This window comes from Anopheles nili, chromosome 3, assembly GCF_943737925.1.
Source record: "Anopheles nili chromosome 3, idAnoNiliSN_F5_01, whole genome shotgun sequence".
Lineage (NCBI taxonomy): Eukaryota > Metazoa > Arthropoda > Insecta > Diptera > Culicidae > Anopheles > Anopheles nili.
The window spans coordinates 59,286,706-59,313,307 of NC_071292.1; the positions used below are offsets into that span (position 1 = coordinate 59,286,706).

The 26,602-nt window shown below is 48.0% G+C and overlaps 5 protein-coding genes across 6 annotated transcripts in view; 4 read left to right on the forward strand and 1 right to left on the reverse strand.

Moving 5' to 3' along the window:
- LOC128726243 (uncharacterized transmembrane protein DDB_G0289901-like) overlaps nt 1–11,320 on the reverse strand; it is a 38,437-nt gene extending 27,117 nt beyond the window's left edge. For both annotated transcript variants that reach the window (XM_053820041.1, XM_053820040.1), the window contains exon 1: nt 11,267–11,320. In XM_053820041.1, coding sequence (XP_053676016.1) covers nt 11,267–11,320 — 54 coding nt within the window. The remainder of the gene's footprint in view (nt 1–11,266) is intronic.
- Nucleotides 11,321–15,713: 4,393 nt separating this feature from the next.
- Nucleotides 15,714–17,356, forward strand: LOC128724723 (spermine oxidase-like). Its single transcript, XM_053818445.1, has 3 exons — nt 15,714–16,415; nt 16,479–17,050; nt 17,122–17,356. Exons 1-3 carry the CDS (start codon nt 15,714–15,716, stop codon nt 17,354–17,356), a joined length of 1,509 nt encoding a protein of 502 aa, XP_053674420.1.
- Nucleotides 17,357–17,962: 606 nt separating this feature from the next.
- LOC128724724 (spermine oxidase-like) lies at nt 17,963–19,610 on the forward strand. Its single transcript, XM_053818446.1, has 3 exons — nt 17,963–18,658; nt 18,735–19,306; nt 19,376–19,610. The coding sequence occupies exons 1-3, from the start codon at nt 17,963–17,965 to the stop codon at nt 19,608–19,610; spliced, it is 1,503 nt and encodes a 500-aa protein (XP_053674421.1).
- A 628-nt stretch (nt 19,611–20,238) lies between these two features.
- Nucleotides 20,239–21,916, forward strand: LOC128725519 (spermine oxidase-like). Its single transcript, XM_053819271.1, has 3 exons — nt 20,239–20,934; nt 21,040–21,611; nt 21,674–21,916. The coding sequence occupies exons 1-3, from the start codon at nt 20,239–20,241 to the stop codon at nt 21,906–21,908; spliced, it is 1,503 nt and encodes a 500-aa protein (XP_053675246.1). The 3' UTR covers nt 21,909–21,916.
- A 304-nt stretch (nt 21,917–22,220) lies between these two features.
- On the forward strand, nt 22,221–23,969 carry LOC128724725 (spermine oxidase-like). The gene is made up of 4 exons (XM_053818447.1): nt 22,221–22,399; nt 22,457–22,681; nt 22,751–22,970; nt 23,052–23,969. Exons 1-4 carry the CDS (start codon nt 22,221–22,223, stop codon nt 23,967–23,969), a joined length of 1,542 nt encoding a protein of 513 aa, XP_053674422.1.
- Nucleotides 23,970–26,602: the final 2,633 nt, after the last annotated feature.

Genomic DNA, 26,602 nt, shown 5'->3' on the forward strand with positions numbered 1-26,602 from the left:
TTATCATGCGAACAAGTTGAGCCACCACCCAGCCACCCAGGCCACCACCCCCACAAAACGGGCTGGCGGCGCCTATTGGCGGGAAAAATCACAACATGCGATTGAGGCGATGGATTTTGATTTTATTTCCGTCCGTTCGGTGCCATGTCTGCCATACACTGGGTGGACGAAAGCAAAAAGGGATGTCATTAATTATTTGTCCGAGCAAAGTAGGCGCGGACATCAACCGTAAACGTTGCGTTTATTGTGTGCATTTGTCATTTTTGATTTAAACAAAAAAAAGAAGCTTCGAAATTATGCTTCACAACTGCAGCTTGGTAATGATACCGCGAGGAGCATAAAAAAGAGAACGAGAACAAACATATCTAGGGCATTACATCACCGCACGGGCTGCATTGAACACCCATCCATCGCATTTGCGTGCTGTAATGAAAATGTTCCCATTACCCCAGTCCTATTGCGCATCGCGCTGGAGTACCATTGAACATCGCGCGTGTGAGTGCATGAATAAAACAAACCCACCCACGGGACACGGACGGGGGCCACTCGAAGCCACTTTCATCAACCTTCCATGCATTGTTTGTCCGGTAAACGTCGGTAACTAATTTGGTGCAATTTACATTTTAATGGGCATCGAGAGCAAAACCCACCATTGCACCATCCGGTCCGGGGTATCCGCCAGGAACTCGCCAATCGATAGACATACTTGCGTCCGTTTGGTCTTCAACCAGCTTCTCCTGACGCGCTTCAAGGGCGGGTGCGCTGGTTCGCTTTCCGGGTCCCGTGGGTGAGTCAGCGGCAGGCAACTACATTTGCGCCATATTCGCTTGCCGAGAGCGGCCTCGAGACGTTAGGGCTTTTTTTTGTTTGCTCTCGTTTCAACCGCAAAACCATCGCTTCTAGACTGCTGCAGACAAGAAACGCTACGCGTCGATGAATAAATGACCGGTGGAACAAAGGCTCGCTGTTCGGTCCTTACTAACAACCACACACAATGGTGGTGGGTGTGAAAATTCTTTTCCCACCCCCTAAACACACACACACACGTGCACTCGCGCCAACAGCTCCCAGGGTGATGATCAGCTTGCGTTCGGCGATAAGCCTACAATCTTTAGCCTTTCAGCATTCGGTCCCACATGAAGGGCAAAATAGTAGTTTTGCGTTTCGAACGAAACGGCCTCGATAAAAGTGAGGCCAAACCCGATGATCCAGCGCTCGCTTTGGAAGAGGGTTGTAGGCTACTGGTGGAGAGGAATTTCCGGTGCCAGCGTCCGATCACAAGAAGAAAGCACCAAACCGGTTCCTCGACGACGACGACGACGCTACGATCGATCGAAGAACGTGGCTCACGCTGGCAACGGAGGCTCACATCGTGGCTGGAAATGGCGCATACCTCTGGCGGATCAATTTGCCATTGCACGGCCGGCCCAACAGCATTGTGCTCCATTTCTTCCTGGGTCAGTTTCTCCGCAAACATGCGGGAAATGGCGATCCAAAGCGGAGTTTCCATCGGATGCCGGATAGCGAACAAAAAAACGCGCATGTTTTTAACTGCGAATTAATACGATCGAACTGATACACGCCGCAATTTAGAAGCCAATCAGTTTTCAGCCCACAACGCCACCATTAATGTGTGTTCTTTTTTTTTATTTTTTTCAAACAGGTCTCCAACCCGAGCTGCGAAGAATCGTTGCAGATTAACAATCTGCTTCAATTACTCCTCGGATCGCGCCTGGGGTTTTTTCCTATCCAAAACCTCAACCGATTTTCCTCTGACTCGATGATTAACGACGATTGGCAAAATTGCTCTCCACGGAGCGCAAAAAAAAACGCCTTCCCTCCCGGAGGGTGAGTGTAAAATCGTTGAGGGTAAACATTTTTCCAACCAACCAGCCCGGTGCTGTGGCGAATGGAAAAGAAAACGCAATGAAGACTACCAGAAAAAAACGCGGTCATTTTGCCGACCGATGCACGAGCGAGGTCATTTTCATCACCTCACTCGCATCGCATGGGGCCATTGCGGCCCAAGCAGTCGGAAGTTCCTTTTGCCCTGTGGGTTCTCTATCTCTCTCTCGCTCTCGATAATTTAGCGTTGGTCTCAGCAACAGACCCGGACAGATGCGCACGCGTGGCCTCTCTAGACTTGAGCCCTTTTGGGGCACTTCAGCTCTGAACGTGCAGAGCTTTTGACTCATGACTTTTCCATTCCCATTCCGATTTTCGCCGCTATTTTATGCTCACCCGTTTGCCCCCAAAAACCCGGCCCCATGGTACGTAATCCATGCGCGCTCTCGATCGTCCATCTTGCTCACCGGAGACCAAGCTTAAACAGTTTAAGTTTTCTTCACCATAAAGGCCAGCTTCAGCTACCCTTCAGGGGAAGCTTGAACAATGTGCTCGATGGTGGTGGCGCAGATTAACCGTGACCGGTGGAACATGGCGCGCTCAGGTCGTGAGCATAAACGCCGCGATCGTGGATCGTGCTCCGGTTGGGAAGGCGGGAGTACGAAAAACGGGAGAAAATTGGTGCGCCACAGCGCGCGATCGGGCAGCCGTGGAATTGTGAAATCGAAGTATGAACGCACCAGAATTTTATTCCCATTTCATTCCACGCTAAATGCGATAGTACGCGGCATCGTTCACGTGGCCGGCGTAAAATGGAAGCTGAGGGTTGCTTTATGCGCCGTGCGTTAATGGAACTCGACAGTCATGGAAGCCCTCGGAAAGCTCGTGGAACTTCATTTCAAACTGTTAATTAACTGCCGTAAGCATACTCCATTCTCTCGGTGAACGGGCTCTGCCCGGTGGCAGAATGGGCAATTTTTCAGACAGGCACAGCAGAGTGGCAAAGCAAAGGCAACACCCAACAAACCTTTGCGAGGTGTTTTACACGGTGGCGCAAAATAATTCCACGATGAGTCGGCTCGAGGTGGAACTTTATTGCCCCAACGAAACGCTTCCCGGAACTGACGAACGAGCGCGCGTACCGGAGAGCCGATTTAACCGGTGACTAATGAACGGTCATTCTCCCGACCGGAAGCTGGCGCTTTTCCATCGAAAGCCAGGGCCACACGATGGAGCCTGGTTGCCCTTTCACAGGCACAAAATCGGAGGCGCTGGTGATGGAAGAAATATGATCGTCCGTCGGAGCCACCGTAGAACCCGCCCGTTAATGTGACAATTAATTTCATTAGACACGTTCCGTTAATTGGCTCGGATCGTGTTCGATTAGGTTTCATTAGTCATGCCGCTGGGAACATAAATATATGTTTTTTTTTTGCTGGGAAATGCCTTCCTACCGAAATGGCCGTTACGAGCGATTGTTTCGGTATTCTTTAGCGCCAGGTGATTGGAACTTTGGGAGAAAAATCAATGACGCATTCCCAAGCTGAAAACCATTAAATTAGCCAAAATAGTTTCTTTTATTTATTTAAGCTGAAGACGATCGATTCATCACAAACAAAAAGGCAGTTATGCAAACAGCATTCCTTTGTGAGAAATCAGCCACCCAAACGCACAGGTTGAATTGAATCATTTCATTTTTCGCTCGAAAAAGTACATGCGTCATGCAGCTTGAAGAAATAATCCTCCGATAATCCATGGATGCGAAAGCGTGCTCTTTCAAATCGCATTAGAAATGGAACCCTGGTAAGGGATTGTTCTCGCATTCGCGAACACCGACCGGGAGAGGTACGAGCAACAGTACGCGAAGAAAACTCATTAATTATTTCCACGCGATCCCAATCGATTTCGCTCATGGGCGGTTCGGGGCAAATTTGAATTCACCCTATTCGCGAAGCGGTTGGCCCAGCAATAACCGTGGCTAAACAGAAGGGATGGATGTCTATCAAATGGCACATCAAATGAAGCGTACATCATGCCGCCAAAGAGAACCGAGCAAAACACCGCAAGCCATCGTAAGTCATTAAAAAATTGAGCAGCCGCCATTGATTCTGTAGGCTGTGCTTGAGCCTGAACGAAGCAAAGCTGCAGGATCACGACAAGGATCAAATTCCATATGTCACCCTACCGACAAGGCGAAGAGCCATGGTTATAGAGGGGGTTTAGCACAAATGAGCAGTGCAAACGAAAGAAAAATGGGGCAAAAAATAAGCCAAGCTCCCCGTTTATAGCTGCCCATTAAATCAAACACCGAAACGGGAGAACGAAAGCAGCTGCATCAGCAACGAGTTTCTGTGCGCGGAACGGGACCCGCAAGTCGAGTGAAATGGTCCCGCCTGAGTGCTGGATCAGCACAGTTCTGTCATTCGGGTTTATTTCGTTTCGTTTGAAATTCTGGCGCCAGAAGGGATGAAGGGAATGAATCGGAGGCGAAAAAAAATACACCTCACAAACCACAGAATGGATTTAGAATTTGTTCGACATTTCACTCGCCACCGCAAAATGGGTCGACTTTTTTGGGTTATTCTAAAATAAAGAACCTTCAGCTAGATTCCCTCCCAAAGCAGCGATCGGTGGAAAAATACCTTCACCATCAACTATAATCAACCGGTAAAGCTCGCTGGCACACAAGGAAGTGGTGCTTGTACGGCAAGAAAAGCCGACGACAAACGAGCAGCGCTGGATTCATTTGCACCTCAATTCGCACATCGTCAACAATCGTCCGGTCGAAAGAATTCACCGACCTTTTAAGCAGGCGGCATCCGCGATCACGTTTATCGCGCTGGCGTCATCGTTATTCAAAGGAACAACGTGTAAACGGTGTGTCAGCAAAGATTAGCGATTGTCGAGCTTGAGGTTACATTTCCACTCGCTTGCCGGTAAAGGTGAACAAATGGTTGTTTTGTTGTTTGTATACAGCACTCTTGTACGAATGTAAATAAAATTCCCATCAAAGCTAGGAGCTCTTAAAATAAACCCAATGATGATTCAATTAGGCAGCAATGTTTCCATTACACTTTTGAACTGCATCCTGCAGCCCAATGATCGTGTTTTGCGTTGATTGCATTACATTTGTGCCGTAAAAATAAAACCTGAAACTCATCCATCTTACATCACCTTCGCGACACGTTTGGACAAGAATTTTCTCAGCTCGTTAGTTAGCAAAAACAGCTGTTTAGCAGCACCTTTTATGTTAGTCAGCAATCCGTCCCAATCGAGAGGCGGCTTACACGCTCGATTGCGCGTTTAGCCAGTGACGTGTGACACATCGATCACTATCGTGTGTGCTTTATCAGAGTGCACTCTTTTTTTTTGAGTACTTAGTGACTATGACCACTGCTGCAGGAGGCAAAAATCGACGAAGGAACACTCACGAGGCTGCAGATAGCACAGCGCCAGAGAGTCACCTCACCAGGGTTGAGTGTAGCGTGACTGCATCTTTTGCGGATTCATTTCGAGGAATAAAAATAAAACAAAACTGGCCAGTTCAAACACGCACAAAGTAAGCGTACAAGCAAACCTTCGCACGCGTATCTTATCTTATCGATGGAAACCGTTCGAGCCAGAGGCTTGACTGATGATGGGGTGCATTTGCAAGAATCGAGCGAGGAGCAAAGGGAACAAATAAAACCTGAACCATTATCAATTTTGTACCACCCGAACGAACACCAATTTATTAAGAGAACGGAAAAAAATCAACACCATATTGATCGAGTTTACATCACCACCGGCAGTGGGCTCCGTCCTTTAAGGCTTTAAAGCCGACGAACGAAAACGAAAACAAAACGCCATTTCCCAAACCGCCCCACTCTTTCCCGGGAGCAACCAATTTTTCAAACTCCTCTTCAATTACACCCCCAAAACACAGCGAAAATGCACTCGAGCGAAAGAAAGCGAATCACGTGGTGGAAAGCCTTGAACGAGCGTGGGCGAGGGTTTGATCCCGCACCAGCAGAGAAAGGGGTCATTTTCTCTCGTTCTCGATTTCCTGTCAACAATCGTGTTCGAGCACGCGGACAAATTCCCACCAATTGCGACCCTTTCGATTCGATTCGTTCCTTTTTTTCCCCCGGAAATGCAGGTGAAGCAAGAGAACGCCCCCAGAATGTGTCACCGCGAGAAAGAACGAAAAGGTATTTCAAACCAACTAGCTCAAGGGGAAAAACCCAAATTTCAATTGATGTGTTTTTTGTACTTTAGGGTTGACACACGCAATTTTCGAGAGATATCCCTTCGAGAGCACACGAAACTCGAGGCCAGTGAAAGGGAAAGCCCACTCGTATGCCCGTTGATGGCGCCTGCACGAGACAGATGTCATCGATTTACGCCACTTCAGGTCTTCCCGCTGAACCGGAACCGGACTTGCGGCAAAATAGGGATGCCACTGACGGCTATTGTTTCTCGATGGTGGTCACCATGGCGGTGGCAGAACCGATTCGTCCCGAAACCGCTCGTTAGCGCGCCATTAGCACACGGCAAAGGATAACGAACTGTCTCCGCCCACACACGCAGTCTTCTGGCAGGTGTTTCGTTCGAAGAGGGAGGAAAAGATACCGCGCCTAAGGCCTAAGGCGGTGGGCGATTGCATAAAACCCTCCATTGCGGAAACCGGCCGATCAACAATCAGCCTCCGTGGCGAGGCGTGAGTTGACGGTGACATTTATTTCTCGCTGTATTTGTAGACGATTTTTTTGGCTCACCCAGCGATTGATAAGGGATTTTCTCGTGCAGAAGCACGACATTCGTTTCAAGACGATGCGTGATGTTAATGGTAACGCGACAATGAAGAAATAACGTTTCCTAAACGTCACCAACAGCAGCTCACGAGCTGGCTTGAGCCTGCTTGCGCAATCGATAATCGAACAAGCATTAGGAAGCGTGCGTTCCGATTAAATCATTTACATGCATTTAGATGCAGCATTCGCTCGCGGGCATTGGTTCGCGGGCCTCACCAATCAAGCCACAACGGACAACGCGAACGCGAGTGCGTGGGCCGCACGGGCGATCGGATTGAATGTTTTACATTTACATATCGACCGGTTGCACCAACGCACGCCCACACAACCCACCCGAACAATGCCCTGATTTATGCTGGACGAAGCGTGGTAACCTTGACGTCGTCCAATCGACCGAACACCGTGATTAGAGACTCCCTTTTGGAAGGCCTTCATCCTCTGGCCGCGTGCGTCGCAGCCCTAGCGCGTCCTCTCGGAACCGACGGAAAAGCTCAAGTACACGCCAATTGAATGGGCGCCATTGAAAGAAATAGTCATCCGGTGGGAGAAGGGGGCGAAATAAATCCGTCTACCTACCCTGCTTTGAAGGTACAAATGGCACACCTTTTTAGAGGGAGCCAACATCGTGACCCCGGTGGCGTTTTTGGTGGAACAAGGCGGAAAATTAGACCTACCCACCACCGGCTTGTTGTGCTTTGTTTGATGAGCCGTGCTGGAAACGCGCAAAACTGAACCAGGTCAGCCTCGGAGATAGGAAGCTCGGTTTCGGAAAAGCACCACCGAAAAAACACTCCCCCAAAGAGAGGGGGTGGTTTGGGAAAAAAAAACACACGTAAAATAAAGCACCGCGAAATTTTTGAGCACGCACTTCGCCCAAATTGCCGACATCATTAAAGCCGTGGCCTCGAAGGCTGATGATTGCTTATCGGAATCGCGCACCAGATGTGTGCCCGCTGCTGCGTTGCGCGATAGAAAGCAAGTAATTGCGCGACCTGTTCTAACGGTACACGGAAGGGGGCAAGGGGAAAGTTCCCATGCCCATGGGGAAACTTGTAAACTTTTCACCGCGTCCGCCAGCAAACCCGGGGGGCGCTCAATTCAAGCATTAGTGTTGTGGAGGGATGGTGTAGAAACTAGAGCCACATTGGTGTTTTTTTTTGTTTGCAACAATGTTGGAAGAAAGTTCCTTTAGGCAATATTCGAATTCGATCAGGCTCGCAAAAGGCGAAAACCCTAAAATACCTTATCAGCTTAGCGAACGATTGCGCAAAATCGAATTCGCAAAATTTGATATCCAAACATCAAGTGAAACAAACAAAAAATAAAACCAACGGCACACATTTCCGGATTCCGTACCAAAAATTCCCATCACCACGAGGCGTGTGCGCTCAAAGTTGCTATCGCTGCTTCCGAACGCGTCGGTTCGGTTCCTTCCGACATCTAAAATCGGTCCTTGCCACGTGGCGACAGGAACAATTTCGCTTTATCTCGGGATCGGTCGGCGGCGCCATCACCGGAAGTACGATCCGTACCGAGACGGAAGCGAATTCGCGTTCAATCCGCGTCGCGTGCATCGTCCTTTTTACGCGGGATGAGACAACTTTCCCAGACACAACATTCCGTCCGGTGCAACGACCGAGAAGGGATTAGCAGCGGGTGGTTTTTTTCTCTCTGTTGCGGGCGTTGCAGAAATGAATGCTTGAACAATGCTAACCCGAAGCTGGAGTCCTGCCCGCCGGTAGCCGGTTGGGGACGATGCGTTTCACAACCGGGAAACGCTGACAACCGGATTATTCTCGTCCCGCAAGGCCGATATTGTTCGAATGGAAGTAATCGGGAGAAATCTTTCACGAATGAGGTTCTGAATCGGATGTGCTGGTTTATGACGTTTTCAATAGTCCTTTTTTCGCAAACGAAGCGAAATAAAAGCAACTTCAGAGTATCCATCGCACGCCGCAACAGAGTGGTATTTTACTGAACATAACAAACTATATTTTATGAAGAATTCTAGCGGTGCTTCTAATGGAACGTTTTTCAGGTCAATGAAATCATTCTAGCGAAAACAATGGAAGAAGATAAGACAAGCATTTCCTTCCCTTAAGCTAATTTATTCATTTTCCCCAAGATGATCATCTTGCACACAGTACACACACACACAAAAAAAGACGCACACTTTGATAATTGAGATAAAATATCAACCACAGCGTCAAAACCCCCATAAATACATCTCCCGCTTATCCGTGCAGCTGGGGGGAGGAAAAACTCGATACGAAAACACACAAACAAACAATAAACACAAGCGGCTGTAAATATCAGGGCTCCAAAAAATGTCCGCACGCTTCGTGAAACACACAAAAGCCCAGGCGTTGGTGGAACTCGGAGAGGCAGATTGTGGGAAAAACTAATCAGACCGAGGCGAAGTACAACATCCCGGGCCACCGGGTGCTTCTTTTCAGCGCTGCCCAACAGCCGAGTGCAATTCTTCCAAAGAAGGGGGAGAATAAGGTTCGCCACGACATTGTAGACGACGGCAACAGCAGCACACATGCGGTTCTCTCCCGGTTCAGAGCGCTCGCGGGCTCAACATAAACATGGCGCAAGGGAGCGCAACATGTTTACCCCCTTTTGCTGGGCTTCTTCCCGGGAAAAAAGACCAGAAGATCAACCCTGGACCCTGGACAAGCCAAGCGTGGAGAGCACGGTCGAGTGTAAGGAGAAGAAAAAAACAACCGTGGCCATGCCGCCAAAGACCCCCAGGCCGAACCGACCGGCAAAACGGACCCGCGGTAACGTTAAACCCTTTCGCGAAGCGTGTTGCAAAGCGCAACGAAAGAAAGACGCGTGAAAACAAAGCACCAAATAGGACACACCATCGGCGCGGCCACCGCGAGCTGGAAAAGCCCTGGCCTGGGGAGGCAAATGAATGAATTTTAATGAAACGACCATAAAGCATAAGGAGCACCGCTAAACCGCGATCCCTGGGTAGGGTGTGTGTGTTTTTTTTGTTGTGTCTTCCTGCTTACTCCATTTTGCTGACCCGAGAAGGCTGGAAACGCCCGGGCGGGGGAGGAAAATTCCCCCAGGACGGTGGCACAGAAGGAGGAGGCCACAAGAAGGCCCCCAACACAAGGAGACACAAAAAGTAAACAGCAAAAGGAATCTCATCGCCGGGTTCAGCCAGTTCAGGCTTGCTTCGTGCCGAGCGCGAAACGAAATAGATATATCGAACCAGAAGCGTTTCGCTGAGCGTTCGCTCGCCGCCAGGCAGGATGTAAATAAATATCTTTCCCGTCCTTCGGCTGCATTCTCTTCCACAACCCCTCGTGGGTGTGTGCTTGTTCGAAAAAGGGAAGCCTCTCAAGAAGGCAAATCCTTACCGCGGTGTTGCCGCTGGTACGCTTATGCTTTGTTGCAGTTGCTTCCATTCCGAAAGCCGGATCGGCGCGTCGTTAGGTTCAACTTTTCCATTTGCTTCTCGCTCTTCTTCTTTTTCTTGTCCTGGTGAGCCATACGTCATACGCAAAAAAAAATCGTCCCCAAAGCTGCGGGGGGCTCGTCCGGATGTGCGCCAGATATTTGCAGAAACCCGCAGCCGACGGTTGGTTTCATAAATGTCCGCCTATTAACGCGCCACGGTGATGATGTGAAGGGCGAATGGGGAGTTTTCCCTTCAAGAAACTTCCTCCCTTCAGGGTGATCGCGCACACAAGAACCATAAGCAAAAAACCGGTCGTCGTGGAGCGGCAAAGTGGTGAGATTTTCCCAGCGCTTCCTTCACCGCGATGGCTCGGGCGGCGTGGATCGAGAAACCGCGACCGGAAATGAGTGTTTTAACCTCGTCAAGTGTCGTCGGCTTCGGCGTCGGGTACGGGTTGCGATCTTGACGCCGATGGCCAATGGCTTCCGGTGTGGTGTGCGAAGTTGACGGAATCGTCGTTAAAAATATCACCCGCCATTAAATTGGATTAGTCGCGAAACGCACCGTCCAGCACCGATGCGGTTGCGATGCAGCAAAACGTGTATTTTCTCGGGCAAGCAAGGCGTCAAGAAAGGTTAAAGGATATTACCGGTCGGTTGCGCCAACAAACATTGACAAACATATGTCAAAACAGTGCAAATCACTCGAACAAAACCTTGTCCCCGTTGTGTCTGCGTTGGTATAGCTGCAATAAAATGCGAAGTGTACCGCCGTTGTGGGTATGGTTTTACTTGCCAGGCCACAAACCGGCCATAAAGTGAAGTGATTAAAAACACATCTAGATCATCGAACCGCCCGTCTGGGCACGAGATTCAATTTACGGATATGGCGTGTGTTCGCCCAGGACGTGGGGCTAAAGAAATCAGCATAAACTCCGAGAGCCAGCCTTCGAGTGAGATTTAATCGCGGTATCATTACGCAAGAAAGGGGAAAAAAACGACCGCCCCAAAGAAGAGATTGATGAGGAGGCAAAGTTCCGTTGAACCGTGTGTCTTTTTTGTTTTATCGAAACACGCTGAATTGCCATTTCTGTCTTGAAGGCTTTTTTTGTGGTTTTAAATACATTTTACTAAAGAAACAAAGCTCCACGCGTCTTTGGTACGATGGAAATGCGAGCGTAATGATGCACGATCACGAAGAAAATACTCACCAATTGCAGGATGCATATTGACAACAGAAAGTGTCGTCTCGTGCACGATCCCATGTCATAGTATTTCCACGCACTGCTCCTGTATCGACGCTAGGCAACTTTCAGGTGCACTTTGGGGTGCCGCGTTTAGTCGATCGTACGTGTGGTACGATCGTTTTCCCGTCGAACGCTCGATCGCAAAACAGCACAAAATCGAACGGCAAAAAAACACCCCAAACCGGCCAATCCAAAACACCGGATGTTGATGATTCACGCCACACACACAGACACACTCGCGCTCACGATCTACCTTTTAGGGGTGATCTTCGAAAGGTTGACGTTTCGCGCTACGCGTATGAATCACACTGAGGCTGCATTCTTCTTCCATACACTGGGGCTTCGATGGGAAGCCTCGCCCGTTGGGCGCCAGAGACCGACACTGTACACTTTTACACGCGTTTTCCTTTTTTTGTTGTTAGACCCCTTTAAACTGCTGTTTGAAGACGGCTCACGTTCGGTACGCGTTGATGGCGCCACTTTTCACTCAACACGCGACTTCCCGTTGGTGGTTGTCAACCGTTGGTGCCTTTTGGGGGCGCATTCGTGGTGTTAAAATTAGCTTCCCTCCCGGTGGTATGTACACGCGCTCACAATCGCACACAGCCACGCACACGATTCGCACTTTTATTCACGCATCCACCAAACGCACGCTTTATGCATCACGATCATGCGACCAGCACACTGTGAGAGCGAGCGAGAGAGAGAGAGAGAGAGAGAGAGAGAGAGAGAGAGAGAGGGATTAAGAAACGGAAAACGATGACAATCACGAGCCTACGGAGCCTACGGAGCCCTCTCGCACGCACACCTTGCACACGCGAGCACGAATTCACCTGCAGCACACCACCACACAAAGCGAGACAATGGGCAAGGATAGCTACTCAACGGGCAAAATCGCGGTCGAGCAGCGGTTGAGCAACGGTTGAGCAGGCGACTTTGCTCGACCGCGCGATCGGGAAAAACGAGCGCCTTCGTGCCTTTTCGGGTTGCTTTCGGTACGTTTTTTCTAGTTCGGTGGTTTTTCTTTCATTCGCCCTTCCCCGCATTCTAGAGAGATCGACCCGCTCTCTCTCTCCTTAAGCCAAACACATGCAGTTTTGGGTTATGCGTAGTGTTTACGTTTATTCATTTTCTTCCTGCATGGTTTACACACGTGAGGTTATTCCACAGGCTTGATTGCAACGGCGGCGTCATTGAGACGGCTTCAAATTTGCTAGGTAGCACGGTAGCACAACTGTAGCCCAGCGTTTGTAGATATCGTTCAGCGGCATTTGAATGTGCGGTATGCATCAAATTCTATCTTAGGCAGTCTTCTTAAACAGCATATGCGGCGAAAAAATTGATTTGATGTGTGTTGATTTTTTTTGATTGATTTTTTCCTCTCATCGCGTAGAAGCCAACATATAATCAGAAAACATGGATTAGAAGATGCAATCTTATGTTTAAGAACAATACTTATAAGCTTACCTTTGTAGTTTAACCCAAAAACGACAAGTCCTCAAGAACAACACTTTCACACTGCGGTGGTTGGCTTAGACTGAAAATTCTCTAAGTCCCCTTCGCTGGCGCGTCATTCAACCACCGAATGTGGAAGCACGCGCACACTCTGACAAAACAGCCTGCGCTGTTGCACACATGCAAACCAAAACGGGTCGAGCAATGAATTTATGCTCAACACATGCTCAATTTCCAGTTCGGCTAGCGTTGTGAAAGCGAGAAGCAGATAGGACCGAGCTTTTGTCTCTTTCTGGCTACCAGAGATCTTCGCCAAAATGCTTCCTGGGTAATGTGTCTAGCTGGCAAGGAAGCAAGGACCTTTCCGCAGCTTTGTTCACGATCGTTCTCAGCGTGACGAAGGACGGAGCAAAATAAACCCGCAACGCAATGGGCCACAGGGCGCACGCACACACTCAACAGCGCGATCGCAATTTAAAGAGAACGATCCATCTCGCGATCGTGGGAACGCAAGAGACAGCGCGAGAGCGTCGAAAAACGCACCCGGGCGCAAGAGAGCCGTGGCGCGTTTGACTACGGAAAAAGTATGAAAAAAAGGGGCACAGGGAGCCCAGCGAGGGCTTCGATGGTGCGTTGAGTGGGACAACGAGAAGGAGCACGGGCGTATTAAGTACAAAAAAAAACCACGCGTCACCCGCGGACGCCACTAAGGTGTGTGTAAGCGCTGCGCTCATGCCGAATGCGTACGTTTATGCTTTAACGCACACGCCCGCCGTTCACCGTGGTGCACATGTAGCCTCGAGGAAGTTAGGAAAAAGGGCTTTCTAGAGGGCCCGCAATGGTTCACCGTCGATCGATGGGTGAAAGGAAGAAGAAATCGCACGTTTCTGCACGTCACCCGTCTCGAGGAGCTAGGGCTCGGATCGTGAACCTAACCTTTCACCGATCGATCGCTAACGTTGCTGCACTTCTGTTCTCACTGCACGATCACGATTGACGATCACTTGTTGTCGGAAGCGGTACCAACTACTTACGTGATGGAAAACGGAATTAGAAAACCGCGAAACACTACGTGACACCGCGTGAAATGCGTGCTGTTTGCCGTGTGGACCGGTTTCAGCGAGAAAAAGCGCACGCACAGCACACCGTAACCGTCCGAACTCGACGAGATGTTTGAACAGAAAGAGTGCAAACACACGCGTCCGTCAAGGGAGCATTGTCGAACCGGACGGGCAAAGAGAGCGTTCTCTCTCTCTCGATAGGGGCGTCAAACCCGGTTAAGTGGAATGAGTATTTAAAATTGTATAATTCTCAATAAATGACTAAGAGAACTAAGAGCGTCAGTTTTCATTTTTAACTAAAATATATAAGGCTTTTTTGTATACGATTCATCATACAAATCGGGTCCAGATCATTTTTTGAATGATTTTTGAGCTAAATAGCATTGAGTGTGACAACCCTGCCAGAAGGTTTGACATCCCTGCTGAAGAGAGGATGCGTAAAGGACCCCTTTGTGCACAGTGGGTTGTTGCAGCAATTCATTTACAATTAATGGCAGTTAAATGTTATGCAGCATGGTATGTTATTTGAAAATAAGTTTTAATTTAATACCCCAACAACTTTTAAATGCAGATCAACAGCAGCTACAAGCTTTAATTAACATTTATAATCCCAAAAATTAAACTCGAATAAAAGAACATTTTTTTAGTAAAGTTACACGGAAATATTTCCATCTAATGCAAGCCAATGAAATGAAATTCCTAAATTCTATAAAATGGTCTTTTGGTTTTAATATACTTTCTACAAGTTATAAATTTCAGTGTACGACGGCACCGCTCTCTCTTACGCACTTTCCGCGAGAAAATGCCGCACAACCATGAAAACTACTCAAACCACTTGTTGATGGAGCGGCTCTCAGGCTCATCCGCGATTGCGGCACGTTCGTAAACAAAGCCCATGCTCATGTCCGTTACATAGCCGGCGTGGAAACATCCGCACATGCGTCGTAAAGGATGAGCACAAATTCAAATCTCCCACGAGCCTCAGAAACTGAGTTACACGTTTACAGGGCTTGCAAACGAATGAAGCTCCATAAACTAATATAAATGTATAAAATCGATTTAAAAATTGTATAAAAAAGGTTATTACATTTTCATTTTATCGTCACTTCATGACTCTTGTCACATGTTCATCTTGTTTAAATAAATGTTAAGGAGATAAAGTTGCCAATCTTTGGAACATTCAGAGATGAATAAAAAATTCTTATTTTTATTTGAAGATTAGTGCAGCATTATTTTACATATGTGGCGTTGATGTTGATTGAACATGGCATCAACCCTGGTCAGACTAAGCTGCTTATATAGCAAGAGCATTTCGCACTCATGGTTAGTTGATTCCGTTGATTAGCTCAAACAGCAAACCTTTCAGCAGTGCACGATTTTGTCTTGTGGTGGGTAAAAGGTTCATAAAAAAGTGATCATGCTTTATTGCGCAAAGAAGAAAGTTTTGGTGGATCTGTATTAATTTTAACATATAAACTCAATTTTTAAATTAACGATCATCTCCTAACAATCCACTAAAACCATCTTGAAATAATAGGTAGTTAGTGATCTCATTCCCCGAGCCATCCATTTAATTCATTCGTCCAAATCTCTCCACAAAAGACATTCGTCCAGGGCTTTTGGCTCCATTGTGTAAGCAACCTCAGTGCGACAATCAGCACGGGCGTTGCGTAATTAACAACATCTAACCTTGATTTATGCCGCATCCCGCGAGCCTCTGATAGACAACGAGACTCAGATCAGTGCCAAAGGTCTGATTAACGAATGTCAACCATTCGTATTGTTGCGCTGAGGCGAAAAATTAAGACCCATGTCAATTAACCCCCACCGGGATGGAATATTTACAGCGAAACCCGCGCTTATTTGGCGCAACAAAAAAAAGGTCTAATTTCACGATGAGCTGGCTTCCGCTATTTAGCCGCTTGATAGCCATTTGTTGGCTAGCGGTGGCCACTTTTGATTCGGTTGATGGTGCAGAACATCCGCGAGTCATCATCGTCGGTGCCGGTGCGGCTGGTATTGCCGCGGCAAGTCGTCTCTACCGTGGCGGAATAACGAACATCTTGCTACTGGAAGCATCGCAGCGTGTTGGTGGCCGTGTCCACACGAGACCCTTCGGCGATGGAATCGTGGATCTTGGTGCTCAGTGGTGCCATGGTGAACAGGGCAACGTGGTGTACGAGTTGGCCTCCGTGTATCCTGATCTGCTCAAGTCTTCCGTTGTTCTGGAAGATATTAAGCTGATCCGCTCAGACGGTACACCAGTTCCTGACGCGCTGGTCACGCGACTGACAAACCTGACTGAGCATATCAACGAGCTAGACGAACGGAAAACCTTCGCGGGGAGTTTGGGAGAATTTTTCACGCAAAAGTACTGGCACATCCTACAAACGGATGAGGCGTTCGGTGATGTCAGCGCAGAGCTAGCCGAACAGTTCCTGACGTACCATCACGATCAGCTGCGTGGCTACGAAGCCTATGAGTCGTGGTTCGAAGTATCGGCTGGCGATGCGGATAAGTATGAGGAATCTGAAGGCAACCAGGCACTGGCTTGGAATAGTGTGAAGGGCTTTTCCACCATTCTCGATATCGTATCGGTAAGTGTGCAATCGTTTGCCCTATGATCATGGAAACCATCTCATTTTTGTTCGCTCTTTCAGGGTAACTATCCCAATTCTGTTAACGAAACCCTCACGCCAGTACCTTTAGACGATATTATCAATTACGGTAGGTTCGTGTCCAACATCCATTGGATACAAACACCGAACGAGAACGTTGTGGTAACCACAGAAGATGGCTCTCGGTACGAAGCTGATCATGTTATTTCCACCGTTTCGTTGGGAGTCCTAAAAGAGAACCATCACACGATGTTCACACCGGCACTGCCACCGGTCAACCAGCGGGCCATTACCGGCATTTACTTCGGAATGGTCAACAAAGTATTTCTCCTGTTCGACACTCCCATTCCGGATGGACTTCCCAGCACCGTGCAGCTGCTCTGGAACAAACCCGATCTCGATGCACTGCGAAAATCCAAACACTCGTGGGCTGAATCCGTGAGCACACTATTTCGCGTCGATCACCAACCAAACGTGCTGGCAGCATGGCTTGTCGGAATGGAGGGTGGCCGTGCAGAACTCCTGCCAGATGAGGTCATCCAAGAGGGAGTACTTCATCTCTTAGGCATGTTCGCAAAAGACTTCAGTTTCGGTACCATCGAGGATGTATTAAGGTAGGACAAATACCCAATAATCGATCGCAACACTTGTTGATGAATACTGATTTTGTTTATCTTACACACAGGTCCGATTGGTCATCAAACCGCCTGTTCCGTGGATCATACTCCAGCCGTTCGATGACGACAGATAAGATGCGCACGGGTCCACAAGATCTTGCCAATCCGTTAAACAACGCATCAAATGAACCCGTGGTACTGTTTGCCGGCGAAGCAACCAGCCTGAAGCGTTACTCCACGGTTCATGGTGCCATCGAGAGCGGTTTTCGTGAGGCAGATCGTTTGCTCGAGCTGTATCAATAAACCGGTACTGGGATTGAATAAAAACCGCACCGTTCTCTGTACAGACGGGCATGCTCTATTTTTACACCTGCAGAACAATCATTTTGTTTTCACATTTGGCACGGCTTTTGGTACAAATAATGCGTTGTTATTACGAGGGGTTGATTGCGACCATTAAATAGTACAATCCGATTCATTGCCTAAAAACGAGTGAGTGGGTGTGTCTCTCTACCCTTATTTTTACCTATTCTGTTAGAATGGATCACTTCCATCAGTTCCAGTAGTGGATAGAAACAACTGCAACACACAGCAGATGTGTAACACGTTGCCGATCGCTGACGTAGTGGTAATTCGCGAATTAAGTTAGTCATTGATCGGTATTTTCTCCAAAAAGGATACGTTGTGCTGCTGCCACCCTACGATGGTAAGAATTAAACAATCAAGAAGAGGGTGTGTTTGCAATTAAAGAAAGTCGATCCATTCAGTTTAATAAAACCGTGTTTTTTGAGAAAACAAACGACTTATTGTGTACGAATTGGATAAATACGAACGGTTCGGTGAGGCAGAGGATCACTTGTGCGTGTATAGCTTGCGAAAGCTGTGATCGGTGGTGTGTCATTAGTAAGGATGAAGTTTTACCCAGTGTTGATCGGAGTAATCTGCTATCTATCTGTTCTGAGTGTCAGCTCAGTCGATGGAGCAGAAAGTCCTCGAATTATCATCGTTGGTGCTGGTGCAGCGGGTATTGCTGCTGCTAGTCGCCTCTATCAACGAGGCCTAAAGAACATAACGATTCTCGAGGCGTCCCACCGAATGGGTGGTCGTATTCGTACTACACCATTTGGAAGTGGCATTGTGGAAATCGGAGCACAATGGTGCCACGGAGAACAGGGCAACGTTGTGTATCAGCTGGCGAAGGTGTACCCGGGTCTACTCAAGTCCTCCATCATCGCTGACGAGGATGCTGCGTTGATCCGTTCCAGTGGAATTAAAGTACCCGACGCAGTGGCAGAAAGGCTGCAGACTATGGCGGAGGATATCGTTAATTCTGATGAACGCGACGCATTCGCCGGAAGTTTGGGAGAGTTTTTCACCCAGAAATACTGGCAAAAGCTCAAGGAACCTGCGTTCAGTGACATCAGCAAGGAGCTGGCCGAACAGTTCCTGGTGTACTATCACAACTACGAACGAGGATACACGGCCTATGACACGTGGTATGAGGTGGCAGCCAGTGAGACCGATAGCTACGTGGAACCTGCCGGCAATCAGGACATTGCATGGAACGGAAGGAAAGGATTCTCTTCCATCCTCGACATCGTGTCCGTGAGTGCTGTTCCTAACCGGATGATGTTCTGAATCAGTTATATTCCCTATACGCTATCCCTTGTCGTTCTTTTAGGGCAATTTCCCAGGCACTACTAATAGTACCCTCACTCCAGTTCCGCTAACCAAGCTCATCACCTACGGTAAATTCGTATCCAACGTCCAGTGGAAAGGATCTGCCGATGGGGACGTGATCGTAACCGCTCAGGATGGTACGAAATACGAGGCCGACAACGTCATCGTCACCGTTTCACTAGGTGTCCTGAAGGAGAACTACAAGACTATGTTCACGCCGGCTCTGCCGACCGTCAACCAGCAGGCAATCACTGGACTATACTTCGGAACTGTGAACAAAATCTTTGTCCTGTTTGATGCACCCATTCCGGAGGACATGCCCAACACCGTCCACCTGCTTTGGTACAAATCGGATCTAAACGCGCTACGTATGTCTCCGTACGCATGGGCTGAAGCTGTTTCCACCTTTTTCCGAATCGACAACCAACCGAACGTGTTGATGGCTTGGATGAACGGAGCTGAAGGACGACGGGCAGAGTATCTACGAGATGCTCCCATCAGGGAGGGAATATTGCATCTGCTGAAGATTTTTGCCAAAAATCTTAAGTTTGGAAACGTCCAGGCACTATGGAGGTACATACTAGATGTTTGATTTATGTCGATTAACCTACCAATGATTATGGTTTGTTGCTTTCTTTGCAGATCAAAGTGGTCATCCGATCGTCTCTTCCGTGGATCATATTCCAGTCGATCGATCACCACTGAGAATTTGGGCACCGGCGCACAATACCTTGGAAAACCGGTCAAGAATGCCGCAAATGAGCCCGTCCTTCTGTTCGCTGGAGAAGCAACCAATCCGGTGCACTACTCCACAGTGCATGGCGCCCTCGATAGCGGATTCCGTGAGGCTGATCGATTGCTCCGCTACTACGCCTAAATGATCTATCGGAACGATGTGGAAACCGGTTTGAACATTAGAAAATCTCAATAAACAACCCCATAATAAAGCAAGGAAAGCGACAGTTTTAGTCCATATCCGATATTTCGCCCACAAAATGATGAACAAAAACTCTGTTATTTAACACTGCGAGTATTGAAATAAAACCGCGTTTGCTATACTCTGAACGTAGGGGTTTCATATGCGATGCCTGAACTGCAAAACGCAATCGAAGGTGTAGGTAGGCGTTGACTGTGGACACAAGTTGCGAGCTAAGACAAACAAAATGTGCAGAGTAAACTCCTCGCAAGTGAAACATTTGAAAACCCCCAACTCTTTTAACAGAAGCCTTTTTTGAGTCTTAAACTAACACACTGTTCATTTAAAAGCCTTACTATTTTCCTTCATGCCGTTCCCTACTATTATATTAAAGCCTTAGTGTAGGTATAGATGCGTAGAACACAGTTCAGGTCTGTGTAAAAATTTGCACAGCATTAGAATAAAGTTTAACAGGAGCACAACAAGCTTATTGTGTATTGGGCTAATAAATACGAACGGCTCGGTGCGTTAGAAGATCACTTGTGCGTGCATAGCTTGCGAAAGCTGTGATCATTGTGTGTTGTTAACGATGAAGTTGTACCTAGTGTTGATCGGACTGATCTGCTATCTATCTGTTCTGAGTGTCAGCTCAGTCGATGGAGCAGAAAGTCCTCGAATTATCATCGTTGGTGCTGGTGCAGCGGGTATTGCTGCTGCTAGTCGCCTCTATCAACGAGGCCTAAAGAACATAACGATTCTCGAGGCGTCCCACCGAATGGGTGGTCGTATTCGTACTACACCATTTGGAAGTGGCATTGTGGAAATCGGAGCACAATGGTGCCACGGAGAACAGGGCAACGTTGTGTATCAGCTGGCGAAGGTGTACCCGGGTCTACTCAAGTCCTCCATCATCGCTGACAAGGATGCTGCGTTGATCCGTTCCAGTGGAATTAAAGTACCCGACGCAGTGGCAGAAAGGCTGCAGACTATGGCGGAGGATATTGTCAATTCTGATGAACGCGACGCATTCGCCGGAAGTTTAGGAGAGTTTTTCACCCAGAAATACTGGCTAAAACTCAAGGAACCTGCGTTCAGTGACATCAGCAAGGAGCTGGCCGAACAGTTCCTGGTGTACTATCACAATTACGAACGAGGATACACCGCATATGACACGTGGTACGATGTCGCGGCTAGCGAGACCGATAGCTACGTGGAACCAGCCGGCAACCAGGACATTGCATGGAATGGGAAGAAGGGATTCTCTTCCATCTTCGACATCGTGTCCGTGAGTGTTGTTCCAAGCCGCGGGATATTTTGATCATTATATTGATAGTAAGGTGATGTTTGATTTGCCTGATTCTACTCATCCTACTTATCGCTACTCTTTCAGGGTAATTTTCCAGGAACTACCAATAGTACCCTCACACCTGTTCCTCTAGGTAATCTAATTACCTATGGTAAATTCGTGTCCAACATCCAGTGGAAAGGGTCTGCCGAAGGGGACGTGATCGTATCCGCCCAAGATGGCTCTCAATACGAAGCAGATAACGTTATCGTCACTGTTTCCCTTGGTGTGCTGAAGGAAAACTACAAGACTATGTTCACGCCAGCTCTGCCAACCGTTAACCAGCAAGCTATCACCGGACTTTACTTTGGAACGGTGAACAAGATCTTCGTCCGGTTCGATGCACCCATCCCAGAGGACATGCCCAATACCGTCCACCTGCTCTGGTATAAATCGGATTTAGATACTCTCCGTTCAACGCCGCATGCATGGGCTGAGGCCATTTCCACCTTTTTCCGTATCGACAACCAACCAAACGTGTTGATGGCTTGGATGAACGGTGCCGAAGGACGTGGTGCGGAAAACCTACCAGAAGCCCAGCTAAAAGAAGGCATATTGCATCTGCTGAAGATTTTTACTAAGGATCTGGTCTTTGGCAACATCCAAGAAGTTCTACGGTACGTTAACGGATTCACCATAGTAATAAGAGCTGTTTCACATACCATTTCTTGTTTTACAGATCACAGTGGTCGTCGGAACGTCTTTTCCGTGGATCGTACTCCAGTCGATCGATCACCACCGAGGAGTTGAACACGGGCGCTAAATACCTTGGAGAACCGGTCAAGAATGCTGCAAACGAGCCCGTCCTGTTGTTCGCTGGGGAAGCTACCAACCCGATCCACTACTCCACCGTCCATGGCGCTCTGGATAGCGGATTCCGTGAAGCTGATCGATTACTGAGCTTGTACAGCTAAGTGATCTGTTGACGTCTAGATGAAGGAAACAATCGAAAATCAGATACAAACGCATATAATAAAGCATTCAACATAAAGCAATCGGTGCGTTAGGTTGCTATGGTGATTTCGGGACATATAAGCTGCTCAACGCTGTACATACTCGCAGGTGTAGGAGTTGTTGCTAATGTTGTGTTTCTTTAGGGTAATCTTATCAGGAAGCTGATATGAGACAATGCTGGCATTATTATCGCCAAAAACCCCTTGTCGCTCGTGCTTCCGGTCGTGTTGGCTCAGTTCCAATCTGCTAGTAGACCCGTCTACATCGCCGCAATGAACATCGAACCAAGTGTGCTAATTATCGGTGCCGGTGCTGCAGGAATCGCAGCCGCCACTCGACTCCTTGAGCAAGGATTCCGTAACATTACCATCCTGGAAGCGGAAAACAGAATCGGTGGACGGATCCATTCCGTACGGCGAAACGCGAACGTACTCGATTACGGAGCACAATGGTATGGTGCAGATACGTTCTCAAGGGACATATTTTTATCATACCATACCGTTTTTAGGGTTCATGGGAAAGAAAACAACTTCATCTACGATATGGCAGCCGAGTATGATCTGCTTGAAGTGGAGAAACACAAGGAAACCGATCTGTACTACAAATCGTCCGGCAAAATGGTGTCGAAGGAAACGTCAGACAAAATGATGGATACTTTCTACCGGCTGCTGGATGAAAACACCGAAAGCCTGAGGATGTTCCCGGGCTCGCTGGGTGCGTTCTACGATCAGGTGTAAGAAAACCCTTGAATTTGCGGCACTCTTAAGCATTCAAACTTAAATAGTCACGACTGAAACGGCAGGTTCCATGATGCTGTGCGTGGCGGAATGTTTGACGGCATCGACCGGCAAACGTGTTATCAGCTGTATCAGTTCTTTATCAAGTACCACAACACCTATAACGCCACGGACACACTGCACGAGGTATCCGGAGCCGGGCTGCTCGAGTTCGAGGACAATCAAGACGAATTTCTGATTAACTGGAAGAATCGTGGTTTTCACACGATCCTCGATTTGCTCATGGTACGGATTCGATACACCTAATCAGGGGATTGTTACTCACGTTTATCGCTTTTCCTGTTGTTTTTGTGGTAATGTCCTTAGCGCAAACTCCCGGAACAGAACGCCACACCTATTCCAGTTGAGAATTACACCAAGTTCAACCACACTGTACAGTCGATCGAGTGGAATCCAAAGCCACAACACCGACAGAACGACGTCCACCACCGGGTCTCGGTGAGGTGTACAAATGGTGCCATCTTCCACGCCACCCATCTGATCGTCACCGTATCGCTGGGCGTTCTGCAGAACATGCACACGCTCTGGTTCGATCCACCACTACCCGATCGGAAGCGGAACGCGATCGAGGGCCTTTACATCGGTACGATCGATAAAATGTTTCTTGAATTCGAGCATCCATTCTGGCCGCAAGACAATTCCTGGAACGGATTCGGGCTCCTGTGGGAACCGCGTGACCTCGAGGAATTGCGCCGTGATGGTCGCCAGTGGCTGCAAAGTGTGTGCAGTTTCTTCGTCCCGGATCGCACGGAGCGGCTGCTGGTGGCATGGATTTATGGCAACGATGCACGAACGATGGAAGCGCTACCCGAGACGGAAGTGATCGAAGGACTCATGTACTTGTTGCGCAAATTTCTAACCCACTTGCAAGTGCCTGCATCTGGACCGTGTTGGTTCTCACGTAGCCGGTGGTACAGCAATCCGAATTTCCGTGGCTCTTACAGCAGCCGTTCGATGCAATCAGACGCCATGCGTGCCACGGCTGAGGAGTTGTCGAAGCCGCTAGTCGTGGCGAACGTACGGGAGGCGGGGGACGGACACGGACAAACCCCGGTGGTACAGTTTGCAGGAGAAGCATCGCATCCACGGTTCTACTCCACTGTTCAGGGAGCTGTCGGAAGTGGTTGGCGAGAGGCCAATCGTCTTATTGCCCTTTACGCTGATTGCTCAACCAACTACTCTAACTTGGACGGTCTAACTCTGCTCAGCAAGGGAAAACTGTAAGAACGCTTCCGCTTTCCACGACTCAGGAATGGCGAAATAAACACGCATGAAAACTGAAATAAATAACAGAAACCGAACAGAATCCAAACAGTAGAACCACTCGTTGAATCACTTGACATGTTCAGTCAGTGCATCAAAATCGGCTAATTTTTTTCTTTCGTCTACTGCCAAGATGTCAAAATTTATCGCGCGAATTCACCCTGTAGTCTGACAGCACGTGTCCTTCGAGACGTTACAAGCAGCTACCCAAAGTCCTGCAAGTGCTTTTTGGCAGGTGAAAGCAGACGCTTCGCGCTGAAAACCGTGTAGCAAAAGTTAGACAATCAATTTACGAACGGGCAAACAGTTCTTAAAGCTACACAGAGTGTTACTCAGTACCGAAATGGAGATGTCCAATTCTGCTTGGAAAATGCAGCCGACAACTGTAGGAAAGGTATGATTTGAGAAAATGATCTGATCTGAATGGATACCTGCTGCCATGATGTATTTCCATGTGCGCGTACCGACCACAAACCGCTAAATGTTTCAGACTGCAGACGGCGAACTGGTTCTGGAGGAAAAAGTGCAAACCCTAGAGACAGTGGTGCAAACGATGGAGAATTCTATCACATCAATGACGGCTAATATCGCTAACCTGAAGCTACAGGCTGTCGAATTGCAGCAGAAAACCGGCACCCTTCAGCAGCATTTGATTGTGAGTCCGCCAGAACCAACGACATCCGGTCCGGTCGCGGTGAATCATGCGCGGGCAAGGCAACGCGAAAAAGACGTTCAGCAACCGCAGCAGAAGTCTACTCCCGATCAACAGAAAGAACCACCTAGGACGCAGTCACAGCAACAAAGCAGGACGAAGAGAAAAAGGTTCCGGAAAGCTGGCAAGGAGGAGCACACCCAGGTGATGGTCACCAAAATAGTCCCGTTTACCACCGTGGAGGAGCTTCGAAATGCGTTCAAAGCTGCGCTAGGTGAAGATTCCACTGTCGGTCGGATCCGAATTTGGCGCCTGCGAGACGGCATACTGCGGGCCCTTGTTCATGTACCAACGCGCCATGTGCAGGCCCTGGTTGGGACTAGCATTCGTGTCGGGTATACTCTCTGCAACGTGACACTTCCGAAAAACCATCTACCGAAAAAGTTGCACCGGTGTTCTCGCTGTCTAGAAAGGGGCCACTCGCTCTGGAACTGTAATGGTGTGGATCGGCACAATGTTTGTCTTCAGTGTGGCGTGGAAGGACATATGGCCGGGACTTGCTGGGCAAAGCCTCGCTGCCTTTCCTGTGGAGGTCCGCACCGCATCGGGGCAAAGCAATGTCCCCATGACCAGCAGCAAACGGAGCAACGAAACGGCCAAAATAAACGCGAATGAGGGCGACGTTCGGATGAACTTTTCGCGATTGGAAAAGTGTATTATATGTTGATGAAAATTTTGTTTGAAATTGTGAAAAAAATTTGTATGCAAATGTAACAAAACGTAACAAGAACGTAAGAAATAAACCTTTCGTGGTGAAAAAAAAACCAAGAACAAATCAGTAACCTTATGGTTTCTGTAATGGAGTTCCCGAAAATTACAGAAGACAATAGGCATATGTATTGTTTTAATTTTTATTGAAGACATTTTTTTATTCAAGTGTTCGGTTGTGTTTGCTTCCTACGGTTCAAACCTCGGCAGAACCGTCTCATGCAGGTGGTGATGATGGAGGGTTTTTTGTTGTTTAGTTTGCTTCTTTGCTCTTCCTATTCATGTCTTACCGATGGAGGCGAAGAGACGATTCTATTCACTTGTCTTACACTGATAGGGAGTTTCTGTAACCGTTACTACTAATCGTTCGCCTGTTTCGTTTTCTATAACAATGTTCGGTTGTGGGATTTTTTGTTGTTGCGAAACTTCTTTTTCACTATACAAATATTTATAAAACGTACCACCTTCCTCTGTTTCTTAGCAAGTAGCGAGAGTCTCTGTTTTCACTAACTTTATTCGGTCAAAAATTGCAAAGGGACATGCGCGGGGGTTATGTTACATCAACGCCATCACGCCTGTCTCTCTTCCGCCCGCTTTCCTACTGCCTTACTGTCTGCATATCTTAAAGCATAATTCTTCCACCAGATTGTACCACTATATCCTGCTGTCCGTGCTCCTTTTTTTTGGTTGTTACACCCTAACATGGGATCATCGCCCACGTGGCGGGGGAAACCGACGGTTGCAGCGGGAGATACGCACGTGGGATATTTGGCCAAGAAATCTCTCTTCTTCATGGCGAGTGCATGCACTTATGCGTGTCTCTCTCTCTCTTTGACGTACCCTAATCGTACATAATTATTAAATTTATTAAATTCACGTTTCAAGACAATTTTTCACAACGAGAGGAACAAACAAGAGTAAATTAGATGAAAAAAGAAGTAAGTTTGAACGCCTAGGTTCGCAAAATGTTAAAAAATAAACCGCAGACAAGATGGGAAGGGAATCGTAGCAACAATTTACTAAAAACCAACTGCTCAGCAGCTCATTTAAGTAAGAGTCCGTCGTTAAATGTAAAATGAACCATCAGTGGATGTAAAACGCTTTAAAATCTCGCTTTCTTACCACACACACAGTGTGTGTGTGCGCGGGTGTGTTGTGAGATACGAATAACACG